A 27,542-nucleotide genomic window follows, 5' to 3' on the forward strand; every position below is an offset into this window, starting at 1 on the left:
ACACCATTTTGAAAACTAAGGGAAGATAGATCCATTTACCTTCAAAGCCCACTTAACTAATTTCACTGAAATAGTATAGGGCCTTTGTGATTCTAGGATTTGCTCAAGCTCTAGCTCTCTGCTTTTCCAAAGAAAAGACGTCAATAGAAAGTCAAAAATAAATCATTTGATATTGAGAAAGCTATTACTGATTCTGTTTTCAAATGAGAAAGTAGTGTTATAGTTTTAAAAAGAGACCAATAGAAAGATTATATTCATGGCTCCATATCTAGAGAGCTAGCGCATCCTATCACAGCAGATTCAAGTTATTAATAACATTTAAGTGGTATTGTTAACTCTGCCTCTTATGCATGTGTTCTTTAGCACACACCACAGTGTAATAAGTCTTACATGTATGTATGTATATGTATAATTGATATATAGTGTAACTGTGTGTTGTGTGTATGTGGACATGCCACAGACTTGGCAAATCAGGAATTCCTCCAGTAGTAGAATCGTATTCGTAGTTTCATCTTTATTGTCTGTGCGCCATTTCACTAACATAATAAAACATGTATAATTTTCATACATCCTTGGCAACTTGGATATGACAAATGGTTTTTACTTCATGACCAATTTGACTGTTGAAGTTATGTGTCTCATTTTAACCTGCAGTCCTCTAGAATTTTCTTAGCCGCCTATTTTATAATTCCCTGTTTATAACTCTTTTCTACTTGGAGGAGTATTAATATTCACATTGATTTATAGTAGCTCAGAGCAGAATGTGTAAATATCATTGGATCTGCAAAATTCAAATAAAGGTGATTAAAAGAAGGAGAGACAATAGTTATGGTTGATAAAAACTATGGCTTGTGGTGCTGAGGAAATGACAAAGGTAGCTTTAAAATAGTCAGGATAAGAGTGTAATTGGGAAGAGGTGGGAATGGGGAGTTATAGAGAGTAAAGATACTTCATGGCACATCTGGGAAGAAGGAAATTGCTTAAAGACCCTGTTGCATGTGGCCTCGCTTCAACTATCTTAAAAATTGCAGGAGAAAAAAATATATAGTGGCCAATTACAGATGGAGCTATTACCATTGGTATATCCCCATTAAAACAAAAAGAAAGACAAATGTCTACAAGACTAGAAACCTAGAGCTCTGATTCATATGTCTGGATTTTAGTTAAATATTTTAATATAATATTCAATATCTATAATAGTATAAAGTCACTTTTAAATCTTAGAAATAAATTCTAGTAAATTATTTTTCACGTGCTATTTTGGAATTTTAACTCTACTTGTACATTCAAGATGAAGAAAAAATATTTTACAAAGAAATTTCTATTGCAATCATAATATATATTTTGTTTTACCAAATTATTCAAAATGCCTTACTGATTATTCTTATGGATCTACTCTGAGACTTGATGATTCACTAGAAGGACTCACAGGACTCAGAAGCTGTTAGACTCATGATTATGGTTTATTGCAACAAAATAATACAGATTAAAATAAGGAAAGAGAAAAGACCCACGAGGGGTAGCCCAGAAAAGATCAGATGCAAGCTTGCAGGGGTCCTCTACCAGTGGAGTTGCACAGGATTTACTTAATTTTCCTAGCTATGATATGTGGGGACAGGATGCAGTTTTATCAGCCAGCTCACTTGAACCTTAATGTCTTGAGTTGCTGTTAGGGCTCAATCACACAGAGGTCTAGGGCTTGAGTGACTAACCTCAGCTACCCAGAGCAAAAGCCAGTGATCATGGTAAATCACATTGATAACATAAACTGTCTGGTCAAACAAATGTGGACCAAGACCTCAACTTTTTAAAAACACCCCTATTAGAGACTGTATTCCAAAAGATTGGAACTTGGCTCTTAGGAGCCAGCTACTGTCTTGAATATAAGAACACAAGCATTTTTGGGAATGTACAATTTGAGAATCCAGACCTGCAAAGTAAACACTTTGCAGTACACCTTCTGAATCAAGGCTCTTCAGGATTCTGGGAGGCTACTTTAATTGACTGTATCACCTGGCTCTCTTTCTCTTTGATATCAATTTGGGTTCAGCCAATGAATCCTCTTTGACACTAATAGCTGAGGGAAATTGAAAGATTGTCTCCCTTAGTATAGACTATAACTTCACAGTGGCTATAGGTTCCTTTGACTTTCAATATAGACCATAATAACATGTAAAAGTTATGACAGTCTTTTTTTCTTTTATTCAGTTTTTAGGCATTTCATATATATTTTATTTTATAAACAGAAACTTTACATTTAGTATTAAATAGAAGAGGGCATTCTAGATCATTCATACATTTGCTTTTAAAGAAAATGCTTTTACTTTTTTCTACCGTTTAAGCTTATATTAAATATATAATCATTTGTATTAATTTTAAAAAGTTATCTTTTCTAAGTTTTACGAATTTGTGTCATCAAATTTGAAGAGGTATGGTTTAAGATAAGGCTCCAGTTTCCTTCTTTTGCTTGTGGACATTCAGTTTTCCTGACATTATTTATTGAAGAGACTACTCTTTGTTCATTGTATATTCTTGACATCTTGTCAAAGATCAGATGACCATATATGGGTGGGTTTCTTTCTAGGCTTTAAAATTTTTTCCCTTAGTCTATATGTCTGTTTTAATACTGTCTGGAATCTTGTCACTTTGAATGTATTTGATACCAGGGAGTATGATGTCTCCAGCTTTACTCTTCTTGCTCAAAGACGCTTTGACTATTTTTTTGTGTGTGATTCTTTTAAAATATTTGTTTTGTTTTTTCATAGCGAAACATGCCTCTACTAAAAATACAAAAAATTAGCCGGGCATGGTGGTGGACGCCTGTAATCCCAGTTACTAGGGAGGCTGAGGCAGGAGAATCACTTGAACCCAGGAGGCGGAGGTTGTGGTGAGCCAAAATTGCGCCATTGCACACCAGCCTGGGCAACAAGAGTCAGATTTCTTATCAAAAAAACAATGGATTCACTGAATCTAGATTGTTTTGGTTCATTTGGATATTTTGACACTCTGAGACAAATTAAATATTCAACCTATGACCTAAAACCATACAGATCCTGGAAGAAAACAGGGCAATTCTTCTTGACATGGGCTTTGGCAATAATTTCTTGGATATAACGTCAGAAACGAAAACAGACAAGTGGGATTATAAAAATGGTAGTAACTGCAAATTTTACATACAACCACAAAAAAGTAGAGCAAAAAAAATATCTAATAAGCCAATAAAATATCAAATAGCATCATAAAATATCCTCTACTAATCAAAATGAAATAGGAAAGAAGAAAAAGAGAAAAAAAGAGATGAGATAAATTTAAAAAAATATAGCAAAATGATAAATTCCAACTCAAACATATAGATAATCACATTAAATGTAAACTCAGAACCCTCACTAATAGACGTTGTTAAATTGGATTTTTTTAAAAAGGTAGACTAAACTGGTGCTGTCTTAAGAAACTCATAAAGAAAAAGGTTAAAAATAAAATGAGAATGCATATGAAACTAACAGTAGAGTAAAGCTGGAGTGGCTGTATTAATATTAGATAAAGTGGATCTTCTGAGAAATTATTATTATGAGAAAAAGATCATTTTAGAAGTAAAGATGTCAATTCGTGAAGAAGACATATTCATCATAAATATGATGTATCTAAGAGGATCAAAGTAAAGAAATCAAATTGAAAATTAAAGGACAGATAGACAGATTCCCACTTGGAGATTATGATAGCCCTGTCTCAGTAATTGATAAAACAGACACAGAAAACAAATAAGAAAATAGAGTTCATATTGTTTATGGAAAAATAATTTTTGAAAATTACATGCTTTTATTATATTTCACAATACATAAAATGCCTATTTATGGTGGTTGTTCTGGGCATTTTGGCCAGCATTAATATTGTAAAATCTTTTCCTTTCTTATTTGTATTTTCTGAAATACTTTTGATCAAGTCTTTATTTTTATTTAGTTTACTTTCTAATGAATCTGTTGTTAAAATCACTAAGCTGAATTTTCTACCTTTATCTCAAAAGTTTTATTTAAATAACTTTTATAATGTGTCATATATAATTTTACACATAAAGTGAGATAAATCCTAATCTATTTGATAGCCATCTGAAGAAACTAAACATTATAATACAATTTTTTATACCTTAGCTGCTCATTTGCTACTTAAAACTGTGACTTCAGTTCTTTGCATCTGTTGAACTTAGAGTTACACTTAAAATGAATTTTAACCAAAGTTGAATCTGAAAAGCATAAAGATTTTAGTGTATTAAGGATTTCAGGGATTAATGATCAATATACAGTCTTTGTGTACTTGCACACGGAAACTTATTTCAACATATTGTTAATATGGTCTATTTAAATTCTCATTTAATAACCACAGGGTTAAAATAAATTTACTTTTGGCAGTAGAAATAGACAAAGACCTTTCAGTTAACAAACTTAGTAATGTGTTATATTAACTAGACATTTTTGTGCTTTTTAAATCTCTTCTCTTGTGACAGAAACTTTGGCCAGCTTTTAGTGGAATCTCCCAATTAGATTGATTAATTATGAGTTCCTGAGGTTACTCGTTCTATTTAATTTAACGACCACAAATATTTTTAAGAGAAGTATAACCAGTCTTACTGAATTTAGTACATTCTTCCCACTTCAACACACACACACAAACACACACACACTTACTCACAGGCCTATTTCTCTGTGAAATAATATTTTCTCATAGAATTATGATGATTATATAACATGGATACTAAATCTCTATATAAAAACTTGCAATCGAGTTTTTTTTTCAATTTTAATCTATTAGATTCCTAATTAAATGATGTCGAACAAACAAATTTTAAAGCCTGGAAAATTTTCTCTCATTAAACCCCAAATGTAAGTGATTTCTGAAAAATATATAACACAATAATGTTAGGATTGTAATGTATTGTTTACCATTTTTGCTGTTGTTATTGTTACTGTGTTGTTTTGTTACTTCCTCAGAAAACTAGATATTGAAGATTTTTAGATAAGACAATTATTGTTCTGTTTTATTTTGAAACCTAGTTATATTTTATTTCAATTGCCTTGAAAATTTTAACGGAAAATCTTAGACATTAATGGATTATAATGGAAATATTTTTAGAAATGTTAATACCCACAAATGAATAATAATTCATATCATTTCAGTGTTTAAAATTATTTTAAAGAACATATTAGTGGATCTTGTATGTTGCTAATGAAATATGCTTTAACTTTTCATGTACTTATATCATTATTTTAATTTATAAACAGCACTAACCCTAATTTGAACCAGCCTTTCTTGCTGAATATCAAGGAAACTAGTGCTTCGAGCATGGCTACAAAATTTCCTATTAAATATGTTGTGTGTGTTCATCCTGGTTTTGTACGTCTAAGTATATATGCACACATAATTTGTTTTATAATATGTATTCTTATATGTTGTAAATCCACATATATTATTATATATTTGTATAAACATAGATCTAAATGAACTTTACGCCATCAACAAAATTATTAAACTAATAATTTGGACTCCTCATTCTTATTCAGCACTATCAACCATCATCCACATGAGGGCAGCACATCCTAAAGCTTGGCAAACTGCTTGAGGAAAAAAAAAAAAAAAAAGGAAGTCTTGCGTGAGCTCTAGCTTTAACCTAAGGCCTAACATTCAGCAACTGTCAAAGGATGCAGATTTTTATATTATAGTTTTGAAAGTGCTTTTAAAAATAGCTTCTTGTTGAATACTCACAAAAGTTCTGTGATTCAAACTTTATTTTTACAGCTGAAGAAGTCAAGATCAGAGATGTTAAACATTTCATGGCAGTTGGAAACTGGAATTATGTCCCATTTTCACCAGCTACATATTTCTTATTCATCTGCATTTTAACTACAAAACAGTGGTGACAAAAGTATGGGAAGAAACTCATGCAGATGTTTACTTACTCCATTGTCATTGATTATAGATGCCACATATACAGAAGGCAATTTCAAGTGTAAAGATCCTTTACATCCTCTGTTAGTTGTATTCCTAGGTATTTTACTCTCTTTGTAGCAGTTGTGAATGGGAGTTCGCTCTTGATTTGGCTCTCTGTCTGTTATTGGTGTTTAGGAATGCTGGTGATTTCTGCACATTGATTTTGTATCTTGAGACTTTGCTGAAGTTGCTTATCAGTTTCAGGAGATTTTAGGCTGAGACTATGGGGTCTTCTAAATATACCATCATGTCATCTGAAAATAGAGACAATTTGGCTTCCTCCCTTCCTAATTGAATACACTTTATTTCTTTTTCTTGTCTGATTGCTCTGGCTAGAAATTCCAATACTATATTGAATAGGAGTGGTGAAAGAGGGCATCCTTGTCTAGTGCCAGATTTCATAGGGAATGCTTCCTGTTTTTGCCCATTCAGTATGATATTGGCTGAATATTAAAAGTCATTTATGGGTTTGCCATAAATAACTTTTACTATTTTGAGATACATTCCATTGATACCTAGTTTATTGAGTTTTTAGCATAAGGGGCTGTGGAATTTTGTCGAAGGTTTTCTCTGTATCTCTTCAGGTAATCATGTGGTTTTTGTCTTTGGTTCTGTTCATGTGATGGATTACATTTATAGACTTGTGTGTGTTGAACCAGCCTTGAGTGCCTGAGATGAAGCCTGATTTATCGTGATGGATAAGCTTTTTGATGTGCTGTTGCAATCGGTTTGCCAGTATTTTATTGAAGGTTTTTGCATCAATGTTCATCATGGATATTGGCCTGAAGTTTTCTTTTTTTATTGAGTCTCTGCTGGGTTTTGGTATCAGGATGATGTTGGTCTTACAAAATGAGTTGGGGAGGATTCCCTCTTTTTGGATTGTTTGGAATAGTTTTGGAAGGAGTGGTACCAGCTCCTCTTTGTATATTTGGTAGAATGCGGCTGTGAACCCATCTGGACCCGGGCTTTTTATGTTTGGTAGGCTATTAACTGCTGCCTCAACTTCAGCCCTTGTAATGGTCTATTCAGGATTTCAACTTCTTCCTGGTTTAGTCTTGGGAGGGTGCAAGTGTCTAGGATTTTATCCATTTCTTCCAGGTTTACTGGTTTATGTGTATAGAGTTTTTTGTAATAATCTCTGATGGTAGTTTATATTTCTGTGGAATCAGTGGTGATATTTCCTTTATCATTTTTATTGCATCTATTTGATTCTTCCCTCTTTTATTAATCTGGCTAGCAGTCTATTTGTTGATCTTTTCAAAAAGCCAACTCCCAGATTTACTGATTTTTTGAAGGGTTTTTGTGTCTCTATCTCCTTCAGTTCTGCTCTGATCTTAGTCATTTCTTGTCTTCTGCTAGCTTTTGAGGTTTTTTTTGTTTTGTTTTTGTTTTTTTTAATCTTACTCCTCTAGCTCTTTAAATTTTGATGATAGGGTGTAGATTTTAGATCTTTTCTTGCTTCTCATGTGGGCATTTATTGCTATAAATTTCCCTCTAGACACTGCTTTAAATGTATCCCAGAGATTCTTATACATTGTGTATTTGTTCTCACTGGTTTTGAAGAACATCTTTACTTCTGCCTTCATTTCATTGTTTATCCAACATTCAAGAGCCAGTTGTACAGTTTCTATGAAGTTGCATGGTTCTGTGTTAGTTTCTTAATCCTGAGTTCTAATTTGGTTGCACTATGGTCTGAGAGACTGTTTCTTCTGGGCTTGCAGACAGCCACCATCGTGTGTTCTCCTATAGCCTTTCCTATGCATACGGGCATTCCTGGTGTTACTTCCTGTTTTTAGAAAGTCTCCAGTCATAATAGATTAGAGCCCCACCCTTGAACTATTTTAAGCTGAGTTATCTCTAAAGGGCTTATCTTCAAATACAGTTAGGCTTCAATATACAATTTTTTTTTTTTTTGTTTGGGATGGAGTTTTACTCTTGCTGCCCAGGCTGGAGTGCAATGGCATGATCTCAGCTTACTGTAACCTCTCCCACCCGAGTTCAAGTGATTCTCCTGGCTCAGCCTCCCAAGAAGCTGGGATTACAGGCATGTGCCACCACACCTGGCTAATTTTGTATTTTTAGTAGAGACAGGGTTTCACCATATTGGCCAGGCTTGTCTTGAACTCTTGACCTCATGATCCAAGTCGTGCTTTGTTGCCCAGGCTGGAGTGTAGTGGCATGATCTCAGCTCACTGCAACCTTCTCCTCCTGAGTTCAAGCGATTCTCTGCATCAGCCTCCCAAATAGCTAGGATTACGGGTCTGCCACCACGCCACCATGTCTGGCTAAATTTTTTGTATTTTTAGTAGAGATGGAGTTTCATCACCTTGGCCAGGCTGGTCTTGAACTCCTGACTTTTAATAAGATTTATAATTAATCTATAGATTGATTTTGAATATATAGATTTGATTTATAATTAGTCTATAGATACTGACCTTTGTAAGTTTTATAATTAATCTACAGATTGATTTTAGAGAATGGACATCTTTATGAATTTTGGTGATCTTATCTGTGAATATGTTAGCTCTATTTACTTTTCTATTGGTTTTAATATAGTTTTATAATTCTAAACTTAAATAGATTATGTAACTTTTTAAAAAATTATTTCAAGTTTTTCAGTGGAAATTTAAATTTTAAATTAAATGTTTATCCACTTGTGCACAGAAATCGCAGTTGCTATGTTATGGTCTTGCATTCAACAAAATTACAACTTTCATGTTCATTTTGAAGATTTATCTATATATTAATTTGGATTTGCTACATAACATGATATCAGATAGTTAGATAGATGTAGAGATAGATAAAACTCCTAATCTTTTTTAGTCTAAAAATTGTTTTTCTTGTTTAACTGCAGTAGTGTAAAATATTGAATTAAAATGTAAAGTGTTGAATTAAAATTGTCATTAGTACATACCATTGATTTTTTCTCATCTTGATAAGAATGCTCTTACTATTTTAACATAAACTTTATTTTTTATGGAAGTTTTTTCTTTTGAGTCTTTCCTACTTGTAATTTACTAACAGGATTTTAAGATTTTGAACAACTTGAGTTTTTTATTGCTTGAAATGATAGGATTTTTCTCTTTTTACATTTTAACAAGGGGAGCTTATTTATTTTTCAATTTTAAGCTATCATTTCATTACTATAATGAGTCCAACTTTCTCATATGTCTTGTTAACATATTACTAGATTTAGTGAGATAATCATTTTTAAGTTTAACATTATCTATTTTTGAGTATGATAGACTTCTAATTTGATCTCCATTCCAATAATATATTTTTTCTCAATTATATTAATTATTCAGGTTTTCTTATTTTTACTCTGCCGTTTAACTTCTCAAGTTGCATGGGTGTGAGGTGCTCTTCCTTTGCCTGAGAGAGGAGTCTCTGAGGGCCAGACTACTATGAATGCTGCTGCTCCTCTGAATCTAGCCACCCAGTGGAGCTGTCACACTCCAGGCTGGTGCTAGGGAATGTCTGCAAGGGGTCAAGTGATGTGACCTGTCCTCTAGTCTCCAGCAGTGGATACCAGCACCAGCTATGACAGTGGTGGCAGGGGAGTTACATAGACTTTGTGAGATTCCTTGGTTATTAGCCTTAGTGTATTGACTTTCTCAAATGCCAGCTGTAGTAGTGATGTTCTGGCACATGGACAAACTCAGGACCTTCTGGTTACCCAAAGTGATGCAGGCAATAGTGATAGTTGAGGTCATGTACAAGTTTTTTTCCTTCTTGGTGTTGTGTTATTCTGCCTGCAGATGCTGTTATGGACTATGCCAGTTGGCCTCTAACCATGAGGTGGCACTTGCAAAACAGCTCCAACTGTAGTGGTAGAAGTGATTTTTGAGCTTGCCTTATGTTACCCAGGGAAGGTACTCTGTCCTTTCTTTTAAGCTTCCAGTGCAGGTGCAGGGGCAAGGACAGGTGGAGCCTGGGTCAGCCAAGTCTGTGTTGTGGCTCTCCCTATGTAGATGCAAGCAGTGGTCACAATGAGGGTCAGAGAGAAGCTCTCTGGCTGCTGTAGTAATGTTCCAGGGAGAAGTGCAGCTGCCTCTGCTGCACAGAAGAATCTACATGGGGAGTATGTGTAGCAGCAGGAAATAAACCTCACCTCCTCCCACACACTTGGCAAGGCAGGTCTCACATTTGCATTTTTCCACTAGCAGCAGGTAACTGGATTCCAGGCACACTCCTCTCAAAACTGCCCCAGGTCATAAGTCTTCCCCACTGATATGGTTTGGATCTGCGTCCCTGCCCAAATCTTATGTCAAGTTGTAATCCCCAATGTTAGAAGTGGGGCCTGGTTGGAGAAGATTGGATCATGGGGTAGAGTATTTATGAATGATTTAGCACCATCCTCCCTTGGCATTGTTCTTGTGATAGTGAGTGAGTTATCATGAGAGCTGGGTTTTTGTTTTGTTTTGTTTTGTTTGGTGAGACAGAGTCTTGCTCTGTAGCCAGGCTGGAGTGCAGTGGTGTGATCTCGGCTCACTGCAACCTCCACCTCCCGGGTTCAAGCAATTCCCCTGACTCAGCCTCCTGAAGTAGCTGGGACGACAGGTGCATGCTGCCACACCCTGTCTCTACTAAAATACAAAAAAAAAAATGCTAATTTTTTTGTATTTTAGTAGAGACAGGGTTTCACCATGTTGGCCAGGGTGGTCTCCATTTCCTGATCTCGTGATCCACCTGCCTCAGCCTCCCAAAGTGCTGGGATGGCAGGTGTGAGCCACTGCGCCTGGCCTTGAGATCTGGTTTTTTAAAAGTGTATACAGCCAGTGCTCGACTTACAACCACGCATGGTTCCAACAGACCGGTCATAAAATGATTTGGTTGTAAGTTGAGTAGGCTATATGCACGCGGAGATGGTAGTGCTGCCGGAAGCTGGTCTGCACTGTCATATGCCCAGCTGGGCAACGTTTGCACTGCCAGACGCGGAGCAGTCATGGCTAGCGATTGTGGTCGTAAAGTTGGTTGTAAGTTGCATAAGTTGTAAGTCGATCAATACTTGTAGTACCTTTCCCCTCACTCTCTCGTTGCAGCTCCCATCATGCAAAACAATCTGCTGCCCCCTTGCCTTCTGCCATGATTAGAAGCTTTCTGAGGCCTCTCCAGAAGCACAAGACACTATGCTTCCTGTATAGCCTGCAGGACCATGAGCCAATTAAACCTCTTATTTAAAATAAGTTACTCAGTTTCAAGTATTTCTTCATAGGAATGAGAGAACGGCCTAATACACCCACTGAGATGGAAACTGCGGCTTTCAGGCCAGGCTCCTCTGAAGCTGGGGCGTTCAGCTCCTGTGCCTGTGGCTATAGCACACCTAATCATTCCTCAGTTCTGGACAAAAGGGATTTGTCCCCACTCAAGATTTTATTGTTATTCTCAGTTTATTTATTAGGAGCTTCTCTCAACCTATGACCACACCTGAGTTAGCTGGCAGGCTTCTGCAAGGCCCCTTGTGACAGGAGATAAGGAGTGACTTTTCTCTGTCCCTGCTGAGTCTGTGAGTGCACACAAACCATGTCCAGATGCTGCTTTTTCTCATCTATTTCCCACTGTTTAAAGCAGCACCAGCACTGTGTAGGGTTAAGGAGTTTCCCCATGGTCTGGATTTCCAGGTTTCCCAGTAGCAGTATACATCCCAGAGGCAGTTTATCCCCACCCACACTCTGGGAACTCAGTTTTTCACCTGGTTCACAGGATAGGTTGCTCCTCACCACTTTTTTCAAAGGGTTTATAGTTACTTTTGTTCTTTCTGTAAAGTTCCTGTGTTGCTTCTTGTAAAAAATTCACAGTATGAATCTCCACTCACTATATTGTCTTTTCAAGTGGGAGAGGCATGCTAACAATGCCTCCAAATCTGCTGTCTTGAAGTTATCTGCCATTCAGTTGGAGAGAGAAAATGAATGTTAGCTGTAGTTTAATTTTGATTGATTTATTATTGTGAAATTACACTTACACTTACTTATTTTTCACTAACTAAAATTCTTCTCTCCTTCATTCCTTTCCCAGGCTCCATTCTACTCCCTCTTTTCTTCCCTTTCTCCTTCTCACCCTCTCTCTCTTCTTCTCTCTCTTTCTTCATTTTTTCTCCCTTTTACTTGCTTTCCTCTTTCTTCCTTCCCGTCCTCCCTCCCTCCCTCCCTCCCTCCCTCCCTTCCTTCCTTCCTTCCTTCCTTCCTTCTCTCCTTCCATCCTTCCTGTTTAATTTCTCCTTCCTCTTAATATATAGATATGATGCATTCTAGAAGACCTAATTGATTTTTTCCTTAATAGCTTATCAGGAAATTACTGATACTTTTTTCCTCAGCAAACATATATGCTAATTTCCTCTATTCAACTTTTTTCATTTTCTCCAGGAAAACCCACTACATTATGCGAGACTATGGGGAAAGCTGAAATTTGGTTAATCCGAACATTTTGGGATTTTGAATTTCCTCGTCCATACTTACCTAATTTTGAGTTTGTTGGAGGATTGCACTGCAAACCTGCCAAACCTTTACCTAAGGTAGGTCCACAACAGTGGAGGATTTTATGCTCCTTATAATAAAATACCTAATTTTCTTTTAAAGTTTATAGCCTCAATAACAAATAAATGCTGCTGGACATTTCAGTTTGCTATTCCACATCTATTTTCCTCATGATAGATTTCTCCTACAGGTGATATTAGGTGTTTTGGAATTTATATCGACAATTTGAACTGAAGAGTAAAATCGTTCTAGCTGTGTCTTACAGATATCAGTGTCTCTATACCTTAATACTGGACCTAGAGGGACAGAAAACCAGATCATAGAAATTACTAGGGAGACTGCCGTAGTCTTAACAAGCCACATAGCATTTTGAACAGGGACATTTACCAAATTTCTTGAGAGAGAAAGATGTTTTCATGAAAACTCTTGAGTGAATTCCATAGAATTTGTTAAGTAAGAAGTCTGCAAAATCTGCACATGTACCCCAGAACATAAAGTATAATAAATAAAATTTTAAAAATAAATAAAAAATAATAAATTTAAGTAATTTAATAATAAAAAGAGGTCATTATTGAAGGAAGACAATGAAATGAGGCAGAGCTCTTAGGTTTTAATTTTGAGAATTTATTGGATAGTTGTGACCTCTACTGTTAGGAAACAATTGGTGAAAAAACTCTTTTGCATTGACAATGGTGACTTTAGTTTTTGACCTATTTACTTTAAGGAACCAAAAAGATTTTTATTAATTCCTAGAAATCATTTAAGTAGTACAAAGTGTAAATCCCAGCAGAACACATTGGAAATAGATTCAGATTCATCAGCATAAAGTAGATATTATAAAACTGAGACACTCAAATATTGTATTGGTTCTTTATAAATATGGTGTCAGGCTTTTATGACATGAAAAAGAAATTGTATGCCATGGTATGAAGTCTTTAGAGAGGAAATGTGGAATATCAGAAATGTTATACAGAAAAAGTGTTGAGAAGCAAAATAGAATATAGGTAAACATGGTAGGAACAATGTATTTAACTATCAGTAGGGAGTGAGGAAGCAGGTTATCATTTATTTGATGCACACACAAACAAACATAATCTTTTCAGAAAGTTGCAGTTTCCCAGAACAGTACTAAATTTCTGTTTGTGGTAAAATATATGTTTAAGTTTAAAATTTTATTTCAGGATTCTGAAAATTTTATTTCAAGATTTTCTTGCCTGTCAAGTTAGGCTGCAGGCAAGCTCTAGTGAATGTCCCTTATAGGAGATAATGTATCAATATATAAATAGAGAAAGAAATGTACATGACATGTCCATAGATCACTGGATAACAACCCATGCCACACTCATATTTTTCCTCCCAAACTCACTTTTTACACACACACACACTCTCTCTCTCTCTCTCACACACACACACAGACACACACACAATTTCACAAAGGCAAGTCAGCCATATTTTGCAACAGCAAACATTCCTCCATTACATATTCAATCAACTCAAATAATGATATAGACTTTGGGAAATATAAATACCAATCTTGTATTATATTGCTGATAAAAAGTTATGCCAATCATTGGGTACACAGAATACAAAAGCAACAAAAGACTATCATATGAAAAATCCATTTAGTATGGTAAGTTTGTATGTGTGTGTGTGTGTGTGTGTGTATGTTTGTGTGTTATTTTAATGAATCAATATCTGTTTGGAAGATGAATCAAAATAGCAAAGCATCAATTCCTGGGACCTCAGAAATATACTACTGACATTAAGCCAAAAATAGAAGTCTATTTTCACTTAAGATATCACCCTCCCCTAATAATTTTGCTAGTCATAAACTAGCAAATGTAATGACCCAGTAATGAGCTAGGAAATTTTACTGGCAGAGAAATTTATATTTCACTTTTTCTTTAAGGCTCAAATTAAGGGCACATAGCTAACATCATCTCTATGGCAGTTTATACATCAGAAAGACAGAGATGCACGGTCTCATAAGCGTCATTGTGATTACAGTTGGAGATACACTTTATCGTATTCTAAAATACGTTACTATTAGATGACATTTTAAACAAATTTCTTCTCAGATAAGGGGAGGCATAAACTTTAGAAAATAATCTCGAATGCTTAACAGGAACCAGTAAATTTATTAATAATCTCTTAGATATAACTGGCATGCTAATAATTTTTAAAGCCTAACTCAGGATCCTTTATTGGGCTTCCTTCCAAAAACTGTTCCTGTGAGTTTGCAAACAACCCTATTGGTTGGTTAAATTAAGCCTTGGGAGTAACAATTTCAGTTACCATGAGAAGAGTTGTCCCTTATTTAGTGTTCATTTCTGTAATGGTTTTCGTTCTATGATTGGACTTGTAACCATTGATTATACATTTAAGTTACACAGTTCAGAAACATGTTTTCTCTTAAGGAGAATAGACTTGACTGGGCACAGTGGCTCATGCCCATGATTCCAGCATGTTGGGAGACCGAGGCAGGTGGATCACTGAAGGCCCAGAATATGAGACCAGGCTGGCCAACATAGTGAAACCCCGTCTCCACAAAAAATACAAAACTTAGCTGGGCATGGTGGCATGTGCCTATAATCCCAGCTACTGAGGAGACTGAGATGTGAGAATCACTTGAACTGGGGAGGCGAGGTTGCAGTGAGCAGAGATACACGCCACTGCGCTCCAGCCTGGGTGACAGAGTGAGACTCTGTTAAAAAAAAAAATACTAACAAAATAGATACTAGATCTTTCTACATGTCAGAAGACAGACCAGTCTAACAATTTCTCTGACATCTTTCCTAATTTTACCTATTTCAATGGGTAAATAAACTTATTTTTTCCTATGATGCCATATCTTTGTAATATAAAATATATTATGTATGCAGGAAATGGAAGAATTTATCCAGAGCTCAGGTAAAGATGGCGTTGTGGTGTTTTCTCTGGGATCAATGGTCAAAAACCTTACAGAAGAAAAGGCCAATCTTATTGCCTCAGCCCTTGCCCAGATTCCACAGAAGGTCAGTACAGCCTCGGATCCTGGTACCCAGTTTTTTACTAATGGGAGAGACAGTGCGGCTAGTAACGCTCTTTCCACATGAAAGTTGAAACTCATTATACACTGAGTATCACTAGTAACAGTTGTGAGTAAAATTGTGTAGAACATTAAAGCTGTGTATATTACCAATCATTTGCCTACTGAGCCTCAGCATTATTTTTGAAACAGATGCTTTTATGAAGTCATTTAGTTTTAATGGAATAGAAATGAAAGCTTTAAGCCTCCACTGACCTTTTCCTATTTGAATTTTTTTTGTTGTTGTTCTCCACTGACTATTTTCAAAAGTTCTAAAGTGTGTAGCTCCATAGTCCAGGAAGAGAGAGAGTGTATATACAAAGCATGGAGAAATTATGCTAAAAATATAATTCAAGTGCCTAGGTTTTATTACAACGCTATCAAAGTGCAGTTGGTTTAGAAGTAGAAGCCTAGAGTCACTTAGTCTTTCTAGGTTGAATATTCTCTAGCTAAAAACGATTAAAATTCAAATATTATAGTCCAACAACATGCACTTTCTGATTTATGTAATTCAATTAACCTTAATTTTTATCTCTACATTTCTGCATTTGTATTATTTCTATACTCCTGTTCATGAAACATCCTAGGACTCTTTATATTTATGTATTGGTTAAAGCACATAGCATTCTTCATGATTTTTCGTCTCCATGTTGTGAATGGTTAAACTGGTCCTGTTTATGTCCTATTTCTTCACTTAAAATCTCACTCACAAAAGCTTTGAAGTGATAAATATCAAAACAATAATACTATACTTAATAGACTATTAATGCAAGACTTTACAAAAAGGTAGATATAAATAGTCCTACTATATATCTCAACATTTGTAAACTACTGCTTATGTAATTCCCATCTTTCAAATAGCTAGCTAAATGATTTCTAACAATTCTACCAGCTTAAAATGTCCTCATTGTGTTTTTCCTTGCAAAATTAAAGCACAATTTTCCACAGGTTTTATGGAGATACAAAGGAAAGAAACCAGCTACATTAGGAAACAATACTCAACTCTATGATTGGATACCCCAGAACGATCTTCTTGGTAAGACTGTGGGGATAGAAAAGCTGTACAGTGGGACAATAGACAAGTAACTTTTTAGTAGCAAATAAATTTAATAAGTTTTTAATAATTTAAAATTGTATTTGATACCCAATTTTAAAGCAGATATAATTAAATAATTGGTTATTAATTTTTATAGATTCATGCTTCCTCTGGTTCACAAAAAGGCATTTTCAGTTAAGATTCATCACAGTTCAAGTTTCATTTTCAGTTCAGATATCATCTTAGTAATATGTTCCCAGAAAGCACAAGGACTGTTAATTACTGCTTTTCCTGGGATCACAGTTTTCTGAGATAGCAATGCCCTATTTTCTCTGCTTTTGTAGAAGACGGATCCTTCTTTAATGTGTTATATTATAGCTTTTTGACCCCCTCTGTCTCTAAAATTCTGCTAATGTGTTATAATTACATACCCACTTTTCACTCCACCATCAAATTAGGTCATCCCAAAACCAAAGCTTTTATCACTCATGGTGGAACTAATGGGATCTATGAAGCTATTTACCATGGAGTCCCTATGGTGGGAGTTCCCATGTTTGCTGATCAGCCTGATAATATTGCTCACATGAAGGCCAAAGGAGCAGCTGTGGAAGTGAACATAAACACAATGACAAGTGTGGATTTGCTTAGTGCTTTGAGAACAGTCATTAATGAACCTTCGTAAGTACTAAGGCTCTTAAAGATTTATCTCACATTAATTATGTTATATATAATACCAGCAAATATTCATTCTTTCATACTTTTGTAATTATTTTTAAATAACAACTATAACCTGACCAATAGAAAGTCCATTTCATTTGCCAAACTGCTGAAGTGATTTGCTGAAATTGTAAAAAAAAAGAAAAACCTAAGACTTCAAATATTCTTTCAATACTTTTTCACAATAAAGAATGCTATGATTATATAAATTCTCATTTTTTTGTCTGGATAATTTGCTTAATCTTATAAACTAATTAATAAGTATTTACATTATAAACTAATCTGTAAGTACAAAATTGAAATGATAATATGCCCAGTAAAAATCATTTAGAAATAACTATTAACACTGAGTATATACCATTCCATACCATTATATACCAGTATATAATTGATATATGTATATGTATAGCTTAGTATATGGTGTGTGTATGTATATGTGTATATATATGTGTGTGTGTATATATGTGTGTACATGTATGTATGCACATACTTGCATCTTATTTTTCGTGTACATATATATACACACAAGCTTATGTACACACACACACACACACACACACACACACACGCTCTCTTATGTCTTATATTTTTCTCTAAAGATCTCACCAAAGGTAGGAAATAATATATGTATATGTAATTTTCAGTTTTTATTTTTGATGACGTGTTTTAATTTTAGCCACTTATAGTTGAACTCCTGCTTTGAGAGTTATCTTACTCCAAATTTTTATGACTTATATTTTAATTTTACTTTACCGATATTTATGTCACTTATTTTTCTCATATTTATTTAGTCTTTTTCCTATATTCTAAGGGGACTCAGTGTTCACCATTGAATTAGAGATAATTTGTTCCAAATATTTAGGATTTATTTCTTGACTGATTATCTCACATGGAATTTTCTTTCAATAAAGACTTGGATATTGAATTCTCTGGAATAATGTTTAGCAATATTTGCTTATTGCTTTGTTATAAGAATCAATTTGTCTGAATATAATATATTTAGCTCTCTCTTTTTTTTCTTCAGACCTGTAGAAATATTACTCATGACCTTCTAGTTTATTTAAATAGTGCTACAGGATTTCTGAGTCCTATCTGACCATTTTATCTTTTTGTTTTCTTTTCAGCTTGGAAAAAGAAATTTATACTTTTTAAAATGCAGAAACTCAGTTGTGGTCTATTCTTCCAAATTGTTTCACATATTTTCCTTCAATTATACTGTGTCCTTACAACACTGTTGATCTAGGGAAAAAATTATCCAGTTTTTCTTTTCATAAATTAATTTTCTGCATATTATTTCTTAGAATGCCTTTTAATTCCATTTTTTATCTTTACTTCAGGAGCACCAGTTTAGTCTTCCCTCTGATAAAATATTCTGTTATGTTTTCCTCTACTATTTTCTGTGTAATTGTTCAAATCAATTTTTACTATTCTTAGTTCATTGAGATTGTCTCAAATAGTTCACAAATTAGCAAATGTATTATTTTTACCATGAGCATTGCTTGCTGTTTCTAATTTCTTTGTTAATTCTTTAAACTGTCATTTTTAACAACTTATTTCATCAGCTCACCTATTTCCTTATCACTGCCTCTTGCTTTATAATTCAATTTTGATATAATATTAATTATCATCCCACTATTACCATATTTTGAATCTCCTCTTCTTTGGACTATATATCATGTCTGGTTGCATTATTAGTTTCTCATTTATTTTTCAGTATGTCAGTGGTTATCAGGCTGTTTTTGTATCTTGGTCTTGGCATTTGCTCTGAATTTCTGTAGGTGCCTTAAACTTGTTTCTATGCTATATTGGACTCAATTGTTTTTATGCACAGTCAAAGCTTGAAGGATAGATGTAATAGTCCATTCACTTTTCCTGAAGGCTGAGATTCAGGAAGTAGAGGAGAAAATTAACTCAGATAGAATTTAGTGCTTTTTTTAAAAAAATAATATTTAAGTTCTGGGGTACATGTGCAGACCATGCAGGATTGTTACTTAGGTATACACATGCCATGGTGGTTTGCTGCGTCCATCCCCCTTCATCTACATTAGGTATTTATCCTAATGTTATCCCTCCCCAGTGCTTACACCCCCTGCTAAACTTCCTCTAGCTCTCCCACCCCACAGCAGGCCCTGGTGTGTGATGTTCCCCTCCCTGCACCCATGTGTTCTCATTGTTCAACACCCACTTATGAGTGAGAATATGCAGTGTTTGGTTTTCTGTTCTTGTGTCAGTCTGCTGAGAATGATGGTTTCCAGCTTCATCCATGTCCCTGCAAAAGACATGAACTCATCCTTTTTTATGGCTGCATAGTATTCCATGGTGCATATGTGCCACATTTTCTTTATCCAGTCTAGCATTGATGGGCATTTGGGCTGGTTCCAAGTCTTTGCTATTGTAAACAGTGCCACAATGAATATACATGTGCATGTGTCTTTATAACAGAATGATTCATAATCCTTTGGGAATGTACCCAGTAATGGCATTGCTGGGCCAAATAGTATTTCTAGTTCTAGATCCTTGAGGAATCGCCACACTGTCTTCCACAATGGTTGTACCAATTTACACTCCCACCAACAGTGTAAAAGTGTTCCTATTTCTCCACATCCTCTCCAGCATCTGTTGTATCCAGGTTTTTAAATGATCGCCAAACTGGCATGAGATGGTATCTCAATGTGGCTTTGATTGCATTTCTCCAATGATCAGTGATGATGAGCTTTTTTTCATGTGTCTGTTGGCTGCATAAATGTCTTCTTTTGAAAAATGTCTGTTCATGTCCTTCAACCACTTTTTGATGGAGTTGTTTGTTTTTGAAAATTTGTTTAATTCCTTTGTAGATTCTGGCCTTTGTCAGATGGGTAGATTGCAAAAAAATTTTCCCATTCTGTCAGTTGCTGGTTCACTCTACTGAGAGTTTTTTTTTTTTTTTTCTGTGCAAGGGCTCTTTAGTTTAATTAGATCCCACTTGTCAATTTTGGCTTTTGTTGCCATTGCTTTTGGTGATTTAGTCATGATGTCCTTGCCTATTGCTATGTCCTGAATGGTATTGCCTAGGTTTTCTTCTAGGTTTTTTATGGTGTTAGGTCTTATGTTTAAATCTTTAATTCATCTGGAGTTAATTTTTGTATGAGGTGTAAGGAATGGGTCCAGTTTCAGCTTGCTGTACATGGCTAGCCAGTTACCCCAACACCATTTATTAAACAGGGAATCCTTTCCCCATTGCTTGTTTTTGTCTGGTTTGTCAAAGATCAGATGGTTGTAGATGTGTGGTGTTACTTCTGGTGCCTCTGTTCTGTTCTAATGGTCTATATCTCTGTTTTGGTATCAGTACTATGCTGTTTTGATTACTGTAGGTTTGTAGTATGGTTTGAAGTCAGGTAGCATAGTGCCTCCAGCTTTTTATTTTTTATTTTATTTTATTTTATTTTTTTATTTTTTTTGCATAGGGTGGCTTGGCTATATGGGCTCTTTTTTGTTTCTATATGAAGTTTAAGGTGTTTTTTTCCAGTTCTGTGAAGAAGGTCAATGGTAGCTGGATGGGGATAGTACTGAATCTATAAATTATTTTGGGCAGTATGGCCATTTTCACAGTATTGTATCTTTCTAAACATAAGCCTGGAAAGTTTTTTCATCTATTTGTGTCCTCTCTTATTTCCTTGAGCAGTGGTTTGTAGTTCTCTTTGAAGAGGTCCTTCACATCCCTTGTTGGTTGTATTCCTAGGTATTTTATTCTCTTTGTAGCAATTGTGAATGGGAGTTTGTTCATGATTTGGCTCTCTGTTTGTCTGTTATTGGTGTATAGTAATGCTTGTGATTTTTGCACATTGATTTTGTATCCTGAGACTTTGTTGAAGCTACTTATCAGCTTAAGGAGATTTGGGGCTGAGACAATGTGGTCTTCTAAATATACAATCGTGTCATCTGCAAATAGAGACAATTTGACTTCTTCCTTTCTTTATTGAATATCTTTTGTTTCTTTTTGTTGCCGGATTACTCTGGCTAGAACTTCCAATACTGTGTTGAATAGGAATGCTGAAAGAGGGCACGCTTGTCTAGCTCCAGTTTTCAAAGGGAATGCTTCCAGTTTTTGCCCATTCAGTATGATATTGGCTGTGGGTTTGTCATAAATAGCTTTCATTAATTTCAGATATGTTCCATCAATACCTAGTTTATTGAGAGTTTTTAGCATAAAGGACTGTTGAATTTTGTCGAAGGCCTTCTCAGCATCTATTGAGATGATTGTGTGGTTTTTGTCTTTGGATCTGTTTATGTAATGGATTACATTTATAGATTTGTGTGTGTTGAACCAGCCTGGCTTCCCTGGGATGAAGCCAACTTGATCGTGATGGATAAGCTTTTTGATATTCTGTTGCAATTGGTTTGTCAGTATTTTATTGAAGATTTTTGCACCAATATTCATCATGGATGTTGGTCTGAAATTGTCATTTTTAGTTGTGTCTCTGCCAGGTTTTGGTATTGGGATGATGTTGGTCTCACAAAATGAGTTAGGGGGATTCACTCTTTTTTTATTGTTTGAAATAGTTTCAGAAACAATGGTACCAGCTCCTCTTTGTATATCTTGTAGAATCAGCTGTGAACCCAACTGGTCATGGACTTTTTTTTAGTTGGTAGGCTATTAATTGCTGCCTCAACTTCAGATCTTGTTATTGATGTATTCAGGGATTCAGCTTCTTCCTGGTTTAGTCTTGGGAGGGTGTAAGTGTCCAGGAATTTATCCATTTCTTCTAGATTTACTGGTTTATGTGCAAAGAGTTGTTTGTAGTAATCTCTGATGGTAGTTCGTATTTCTGTGGAATTGGTGGTGATATCCCCTTTATCATTTTTATTGCATCTATTTGATTCTTCTTTTTTCCTTTTTATTAGTCTGGCTAGAGGTCTATCTATTTTGTTGATCTTTTCAAAAAACCGGTTCCTGGATTTACTGATTTTTTTGAAGGGATTTTTGAGTCTCTATCTCCTTCAGTTCTGTTCTGATCTTAATTATTTCTTGTCTTCTGCTAGTTTTCGAATTTGTTTGAACTTGCTCTTCTATTTCTTTTAATTGTAACGTTAGGTTGTCAATTTTTGAACTTTCCTAACTTCTCATGTGGACATTTAGTGCTATAAATTTCCCTCTAGACACTGTTTTAAATGTGTCCCACAGATTCTGTTAAATTGTGTCTTTGTTCTCTTTGATTTTGAAGAACATCTTTATTTCTGCTTTCATTTCATTATTTATCCAGTAGTCATTCAGAAGCAGATTGTTCAGTTTCTATGTAGTTGTGAGGTCTTGAGTGAGTTTTTTAATCCTGAGTTCTAATTTGATTGCACTGTGGTCTGAGAGACTGGTTGTTATGATTTCCTTTCTTTTGCATTTGCAGAGGAGTGATTTACTTCCAATGATGTGGTCAATTTTAGAGTAAATGTGATGTGGTGCTAAGAAGAATGTATATTTTGTGGATTTGGGGTGGAGAGTTCTGTAGATGTCTATTAGGTCTGCTTGGTCCAGATCTGAGTTCAAGTCCTGGATATTCTTGTTAATTTTCTGTCTTGTTGATCTGTTTAATATTGATAGTGGAGTGTTTAAGTTTCCCACTATTATTGTGTGTGAGTTTAAGTCTCTTTGGAGGTCATTAAGCATTTGCTTTATGTATTTTGGTGCTCCTGTATTGGTTGCATATATATTTAGGATAGTTAGCTCTTCTTGTTGCATTGATCCCTTTACCATTATGTAATGCCCTTCTTTAGTGTTTTTTCTAAATGGAACTAACCTGCTTAAAAACAACTATTCAGTGCCCTTTGCCAGGTGTTTTAGACACAGAGAGCAGTGTATCATTTCAAAAAGTAGAGACACTAAACTCTTTGTTTAGATTCATACCAAAACTGAGTCCTTGTTTTTGACTTTTGCTTTCTATCCACATTCCAATTAATTGACTTTTATTAATACATACATGTTGTACAATTCATAATTCTAGAAATCATAATTCAGGAGCTAATTGGTGGCTTAGAAGCTTCAGCAAGGCTCATTATGCTGTTTTCTTTGACTTTGATGTCTAGTCAACTAGACTATTACAAAGTTGTTAGTTGCTGACAATTTGGTTTATTTTGTTAATTATCAGAGTAGGTAAGGTCTGTGATTCTCTTTAATGCTTAAAATGATCATTAAACTTTTATTATTGACTTGAAAACTGTAAACCAAAAATAAAATTCTAAGCCCCCTATCCAACCATCTGAATGGAATTCTTCCTAACTCAGAGTTCTTTGAAGATTTAGCCTGAGAGACTTTTTCAGGCGATGATGAGAAGTGAGGGTCAAACATGCCTCATTATACCTCACTGGCATTAGCATCAACACAGACTTTAAGTCTGATAAGAAACATTTCACAGCCAATTCTCTCTGAAGCCTACTACCTGAATGCTTCCTCGCAAATAAGGACTTGGATGTCTACAGTCCTTGATTCCAGTCATGCCTTCCGTTTGATCCTAGGTCTTTAGACAAATTCAACCCATTGTCAACCAGAAAATCTTTAAATTCACATATAACCTGAATGTACCCCCACTTCAAGTTGTCCCACCTGTCTGGACCAAGCCAAAGTATTTCTTAAATGTATTTGATTAATGTTTTATGCCTTCCTAAAATGTGTAAAGCCAAACTGCACCCCAACCACTGTCGGCACATGTACTCAGGGCCTCCTGAGGGCTGTGTCATGGGCCATGTTCACTCATATTTTGCTCCAAATAAATATCTTCAAATATTTTAGATGTTGACTCATTTCATTGACAATACTATTGATGCAAAAAACAGAGCTATAAATAGTGTTAGAAAATTTTAAATAAAGGCCTAAAAATTATTTAACTTAAAATACCTTCACTTTAACCCTAAACCCAATACTACCTCTGGGAACACAGAGTATATTGTAGAGCACATATACGGATGTATTTGTACTCCATTCTGTTATTCATTAAAGCAATTAATAAACATTAAAAATTACATTTGAATATACCATAATAAATTTTAATTATTCAGAATATTTTATCATGTCAGTCATAAAACATTAGTGTAAAATAAAATATTAAATAATGAATTTATGAGCATGGTCCTTGTCCTACATCGTTTATAGGAAAACATACTTTTTTTCTTATTATATTTTTGATTCACATGTACAAATTTATTTATTTGCCTCAAATATAGGCATGCCTCAAATGTAGGATGATCCATGTGAAATTACTATCTTGGCCTTACCCTACCTATTGCTATTGTGATGGCAAGTTGATTAAGAACTCTAATTCTAGGGAAATATTTTGATTTACCTTAAAAACTAAAAGTTCATATGCCACTTCTTAAATCAACAGAGTTTTTTTTGTTCAGTCTTCATGTTACAGAGAGACACTATTCTTTTCATCACAAACATACAAATGTGTGCCAAGGAGTAATTATCACAGTGCCAACATCTCAGAACTGTAAAATAACTCACTAATCTCAATTTCCTTTGTCTGTCATATGAACCAACCAGACATTAAAGGATATGTTTATGTATGTCTAAAATGATTTTTATCCCACAACATTAGATTATATACCATCTTAGTCTTCAAACTGTACTGGACAGTATACTTCACACAGTATCAAAATTATTTTTAGAAAACTTATGCTAGACAAATATATTTACAACTAGTTTGCTTTATTTTTTCATGTCTACATTTGACCATCCTGTGTTAAGAATATATTTCATCCACATCCTCCCTTTTGTAACTTCTAAAATCTTGTGCAACTAGAACAGTTCATGTAAGAATTATATTATTCTTAACATAACTATGGACTTCAACTTGTATAGAAAATATGTATCACATATTTATCTTCAGTGAACATAAAAACAAAAATTATCTAATTTCTGCCTATTTTGTCTTCCAGCTATAAAGAGAATGCTATGAGGTTATCAAGAATTCACCATGATCAACCTGTAAAGCCCCTGGATCGCGCAGTCTTCTGGATCGAGTTTGTCATGCGTCACAAAGGAGCCAAGCACCTGCGGCCAGCTGCCCACAACCTCACCTGGTTCCAGTACCACTCTTTGGATGTTATTGGGTTCTTGCTGGTCTGTGTGACAATGGCTATATTTTTGGTCATACAATGTTGTTTTATTTTCTTTCAAAAATTTGGTAAGATAGGAAAGAAGGAAAAAAGAGAATAGATCAAGAAGAAGAGGAAATATATGTTTTTAAGTTTGACAAAATCTGAATGGTACAATATTATTAATTCCAGCCAAAAGAAGTTTAACAAAAACACATCTCCCATCATGTTTCCAAATTTTCTATTCTTCTACCTGCCTTAAGCCTGCTGCTATGATAAAGCCTAGATTTCAACATGATCATTATTAACTTGTGAGTTATAGTCTTCTATTTTTCCTTAGTCTTTCCCAGCTGACTGTACCCTTTTCCTTTCACTTTTCTGACACAAGAATACTACCTAATTCTAAATATGTTATATTCACAGTATCAAATTATTTTATAGTTAACCTTAATCGATGACTAACAATATGCTGAATCCTGGGTAATGCATACAGTGTAGATGGAATTTGATAGGTGTAAGAAAGAGTCAAATTCACAAGTTCCGTATACCACACAAATCAGGGAACCACCATAGGAGAATAGTGTGTTATGAGAAAGGTAATGATTTCCTTTTTTAATAAAAATAAACTCTTCTGCTTTCCCAATGTTGCAGGAGTTAGAGAATGAATTTAACTGTGATGTGCATCCTATTAATGTCTACATAAATTTCATTGATTATATTTATATAATCATTGTATAACTTGTCTGCCTTTCCTCAACATATATTCTTATATAACCTGTAGTGGAAGATTTGGGTACTGTCTTTAGTAAATAAACCAATCTACATTTTTTATTTCAAGTAGAAAATTCTATGTTATATGTTAAATGTGAACAGATCATATTTAGAGGACACAACAATGAGAAATATAGAAAATAACCAGTGATTTTATAAAACTTTTAGTTAACAGTACAAATGATTACATTACACATCAATTAATTATGCTTAAAAATTACTAATGTTCATAATATATAATCACTATTTGTAATCAAAGTTTAATTTTATGCCAAAAAATAAAAACCATGCTTACTTGAATTTTAAGATAATTGTATTATTTTTGTCTTTATGTTCTACAAATCTAAATTTATCAATTAATTGCTATGTGAGAGGTTGACCAAGGATATGGCATAATAAATATTTATTAATGCAAAGCACTTGTTGAAGGCAAATATTTATACTTAAATCAGCTTTATATTAATTTAATAAATATATTAAAAGTTTTGCTTTCTTTACCCTTTATAAATTTAATGACATTTCTAAAGTGTTAATTTCAGTATTTGAAATTGAGAAGAAATTACATTTGTTGCCTTAGTAAAATTTTTGAAATTCTTCTTTCTTCTTTAATTCTTTCTTTTTTAAATTTTACAGTATTTTAAGTTCCAGGATACATTTGCAGGTTTGTTACATAGGTAAATGTATGCCATCGTGGTTTACTGCACTTATCAGCTCATCATCTTGGTATTAAGCCTAGCATGCATTAGGTACAGGCATATAGCTAAGGCATATGCTCAATATGAATAGTTTGTAAAATCTAGAAATATAGCCAAACATAGAGACAGCTGATATTTGACAAGAATGACAAAACAATACAAGGGAGGAAAAATGGTCTCTTTAGCAAATGCCAGTGGGAAAACTGATTATCAATATTCAAAAGAATAAAATCAAACCCCTCACCTCAATTCATATACAAAAATGGACTCAAAATAGATAAAAAACCTAAATGTAAGAGCAGGAACTATAAAACTCAGCAGGAAAAATATGTGTATATCTTTCTAATCCTGAATTTGGCAAGGTTTTTACATATGACACCAAAAACGGAAGCAACTAAATGAAAGTTGATGAATTGAACTTCACTGAAATTAATTTTGCACATCAAAGAACACCATCACTAATGTCGGAAGAGAAACCAGACTTTGGATTATATAGTTGCAAATTACATACATGGTAACTAACTCATTTAAGAAATTTATAAAAAGAAATCCTACAGCTCGATGATAACAAATAACCCAATCCAAAAATGTGCAAAAGACCTGAACAGGTATTTCTCTAAGGAATATATAAATGTTCATAAGGACAAATGAACAAATGTAAATGTCCAAGAAGAACAAATGAAAAGATGCTCTGCATCATTAGGTTCAACGGTATTATATAAAAATGTTAGTAAAAACCA

The 27,542-nt window shown here is 34.4% G+C and overlaps 1 protein-coding gene across 7 annotated transcripts in view; it reads left to right on the top strand.

Moving 5' to 3' along the window:
* Window positions 1-26,407, top strand: part of UGT2A1 (UDP glucuronosyltransferase family 2 member A1 complex locus) — a 47,944-nt gene extending 21,537 nt beyond the window's left edge. For all 7 annotated transcript variants that reach the window (XM_017501668.1, XM_017501664.1, XM_017501665.1 and 4 more), the window contains 5 exons: window positions 12,342-12,490; window positions 15,335-15,466; window positions 16,468-16,555; window positions 17,014-17,233; window positions 25,178-26,407. In XM_017501668.1, the coding sequence (XP_017357157.1) occupies window positions 12,342-12,490; window positions 15,335-15,466; window positions 16,468-16,555; window positions 17,014-17,233; window positions 25,178-25,457 (869 nt within the window). In that variant the 3' untranslated portion in view covers window positions 25,458-26,407. The remainder of the gene's footprint in view (window positions 1-12,341; window positions 12,491-15,334; window positions 15,467-16,467; window positions 16,556-17,013; window positions 17,234-25,177) is intronic.
* The last annotated feature ends 1,135 nt before the right edge of the window (window positions 26,408-27,542 follow it).

The sequence above is a fragment of the Cebus imitator genome, unplaced genomic scaffold (genome assembly GCF_001604975.1).
Source record: "Cebus imitator isolate Cc_AM_T3 unplaced genomic scaffold, Cebus_imitator-1.0 Scaffold283, whole genome shotgun sequence".
In the NCBI taxonomy this organism is placed as follows: domain Eukaryota; kingdom Metazoa; phylum Chordata; class Mammalia; order Primates; family Cebidae; genus Cebus; species Cebus imitator.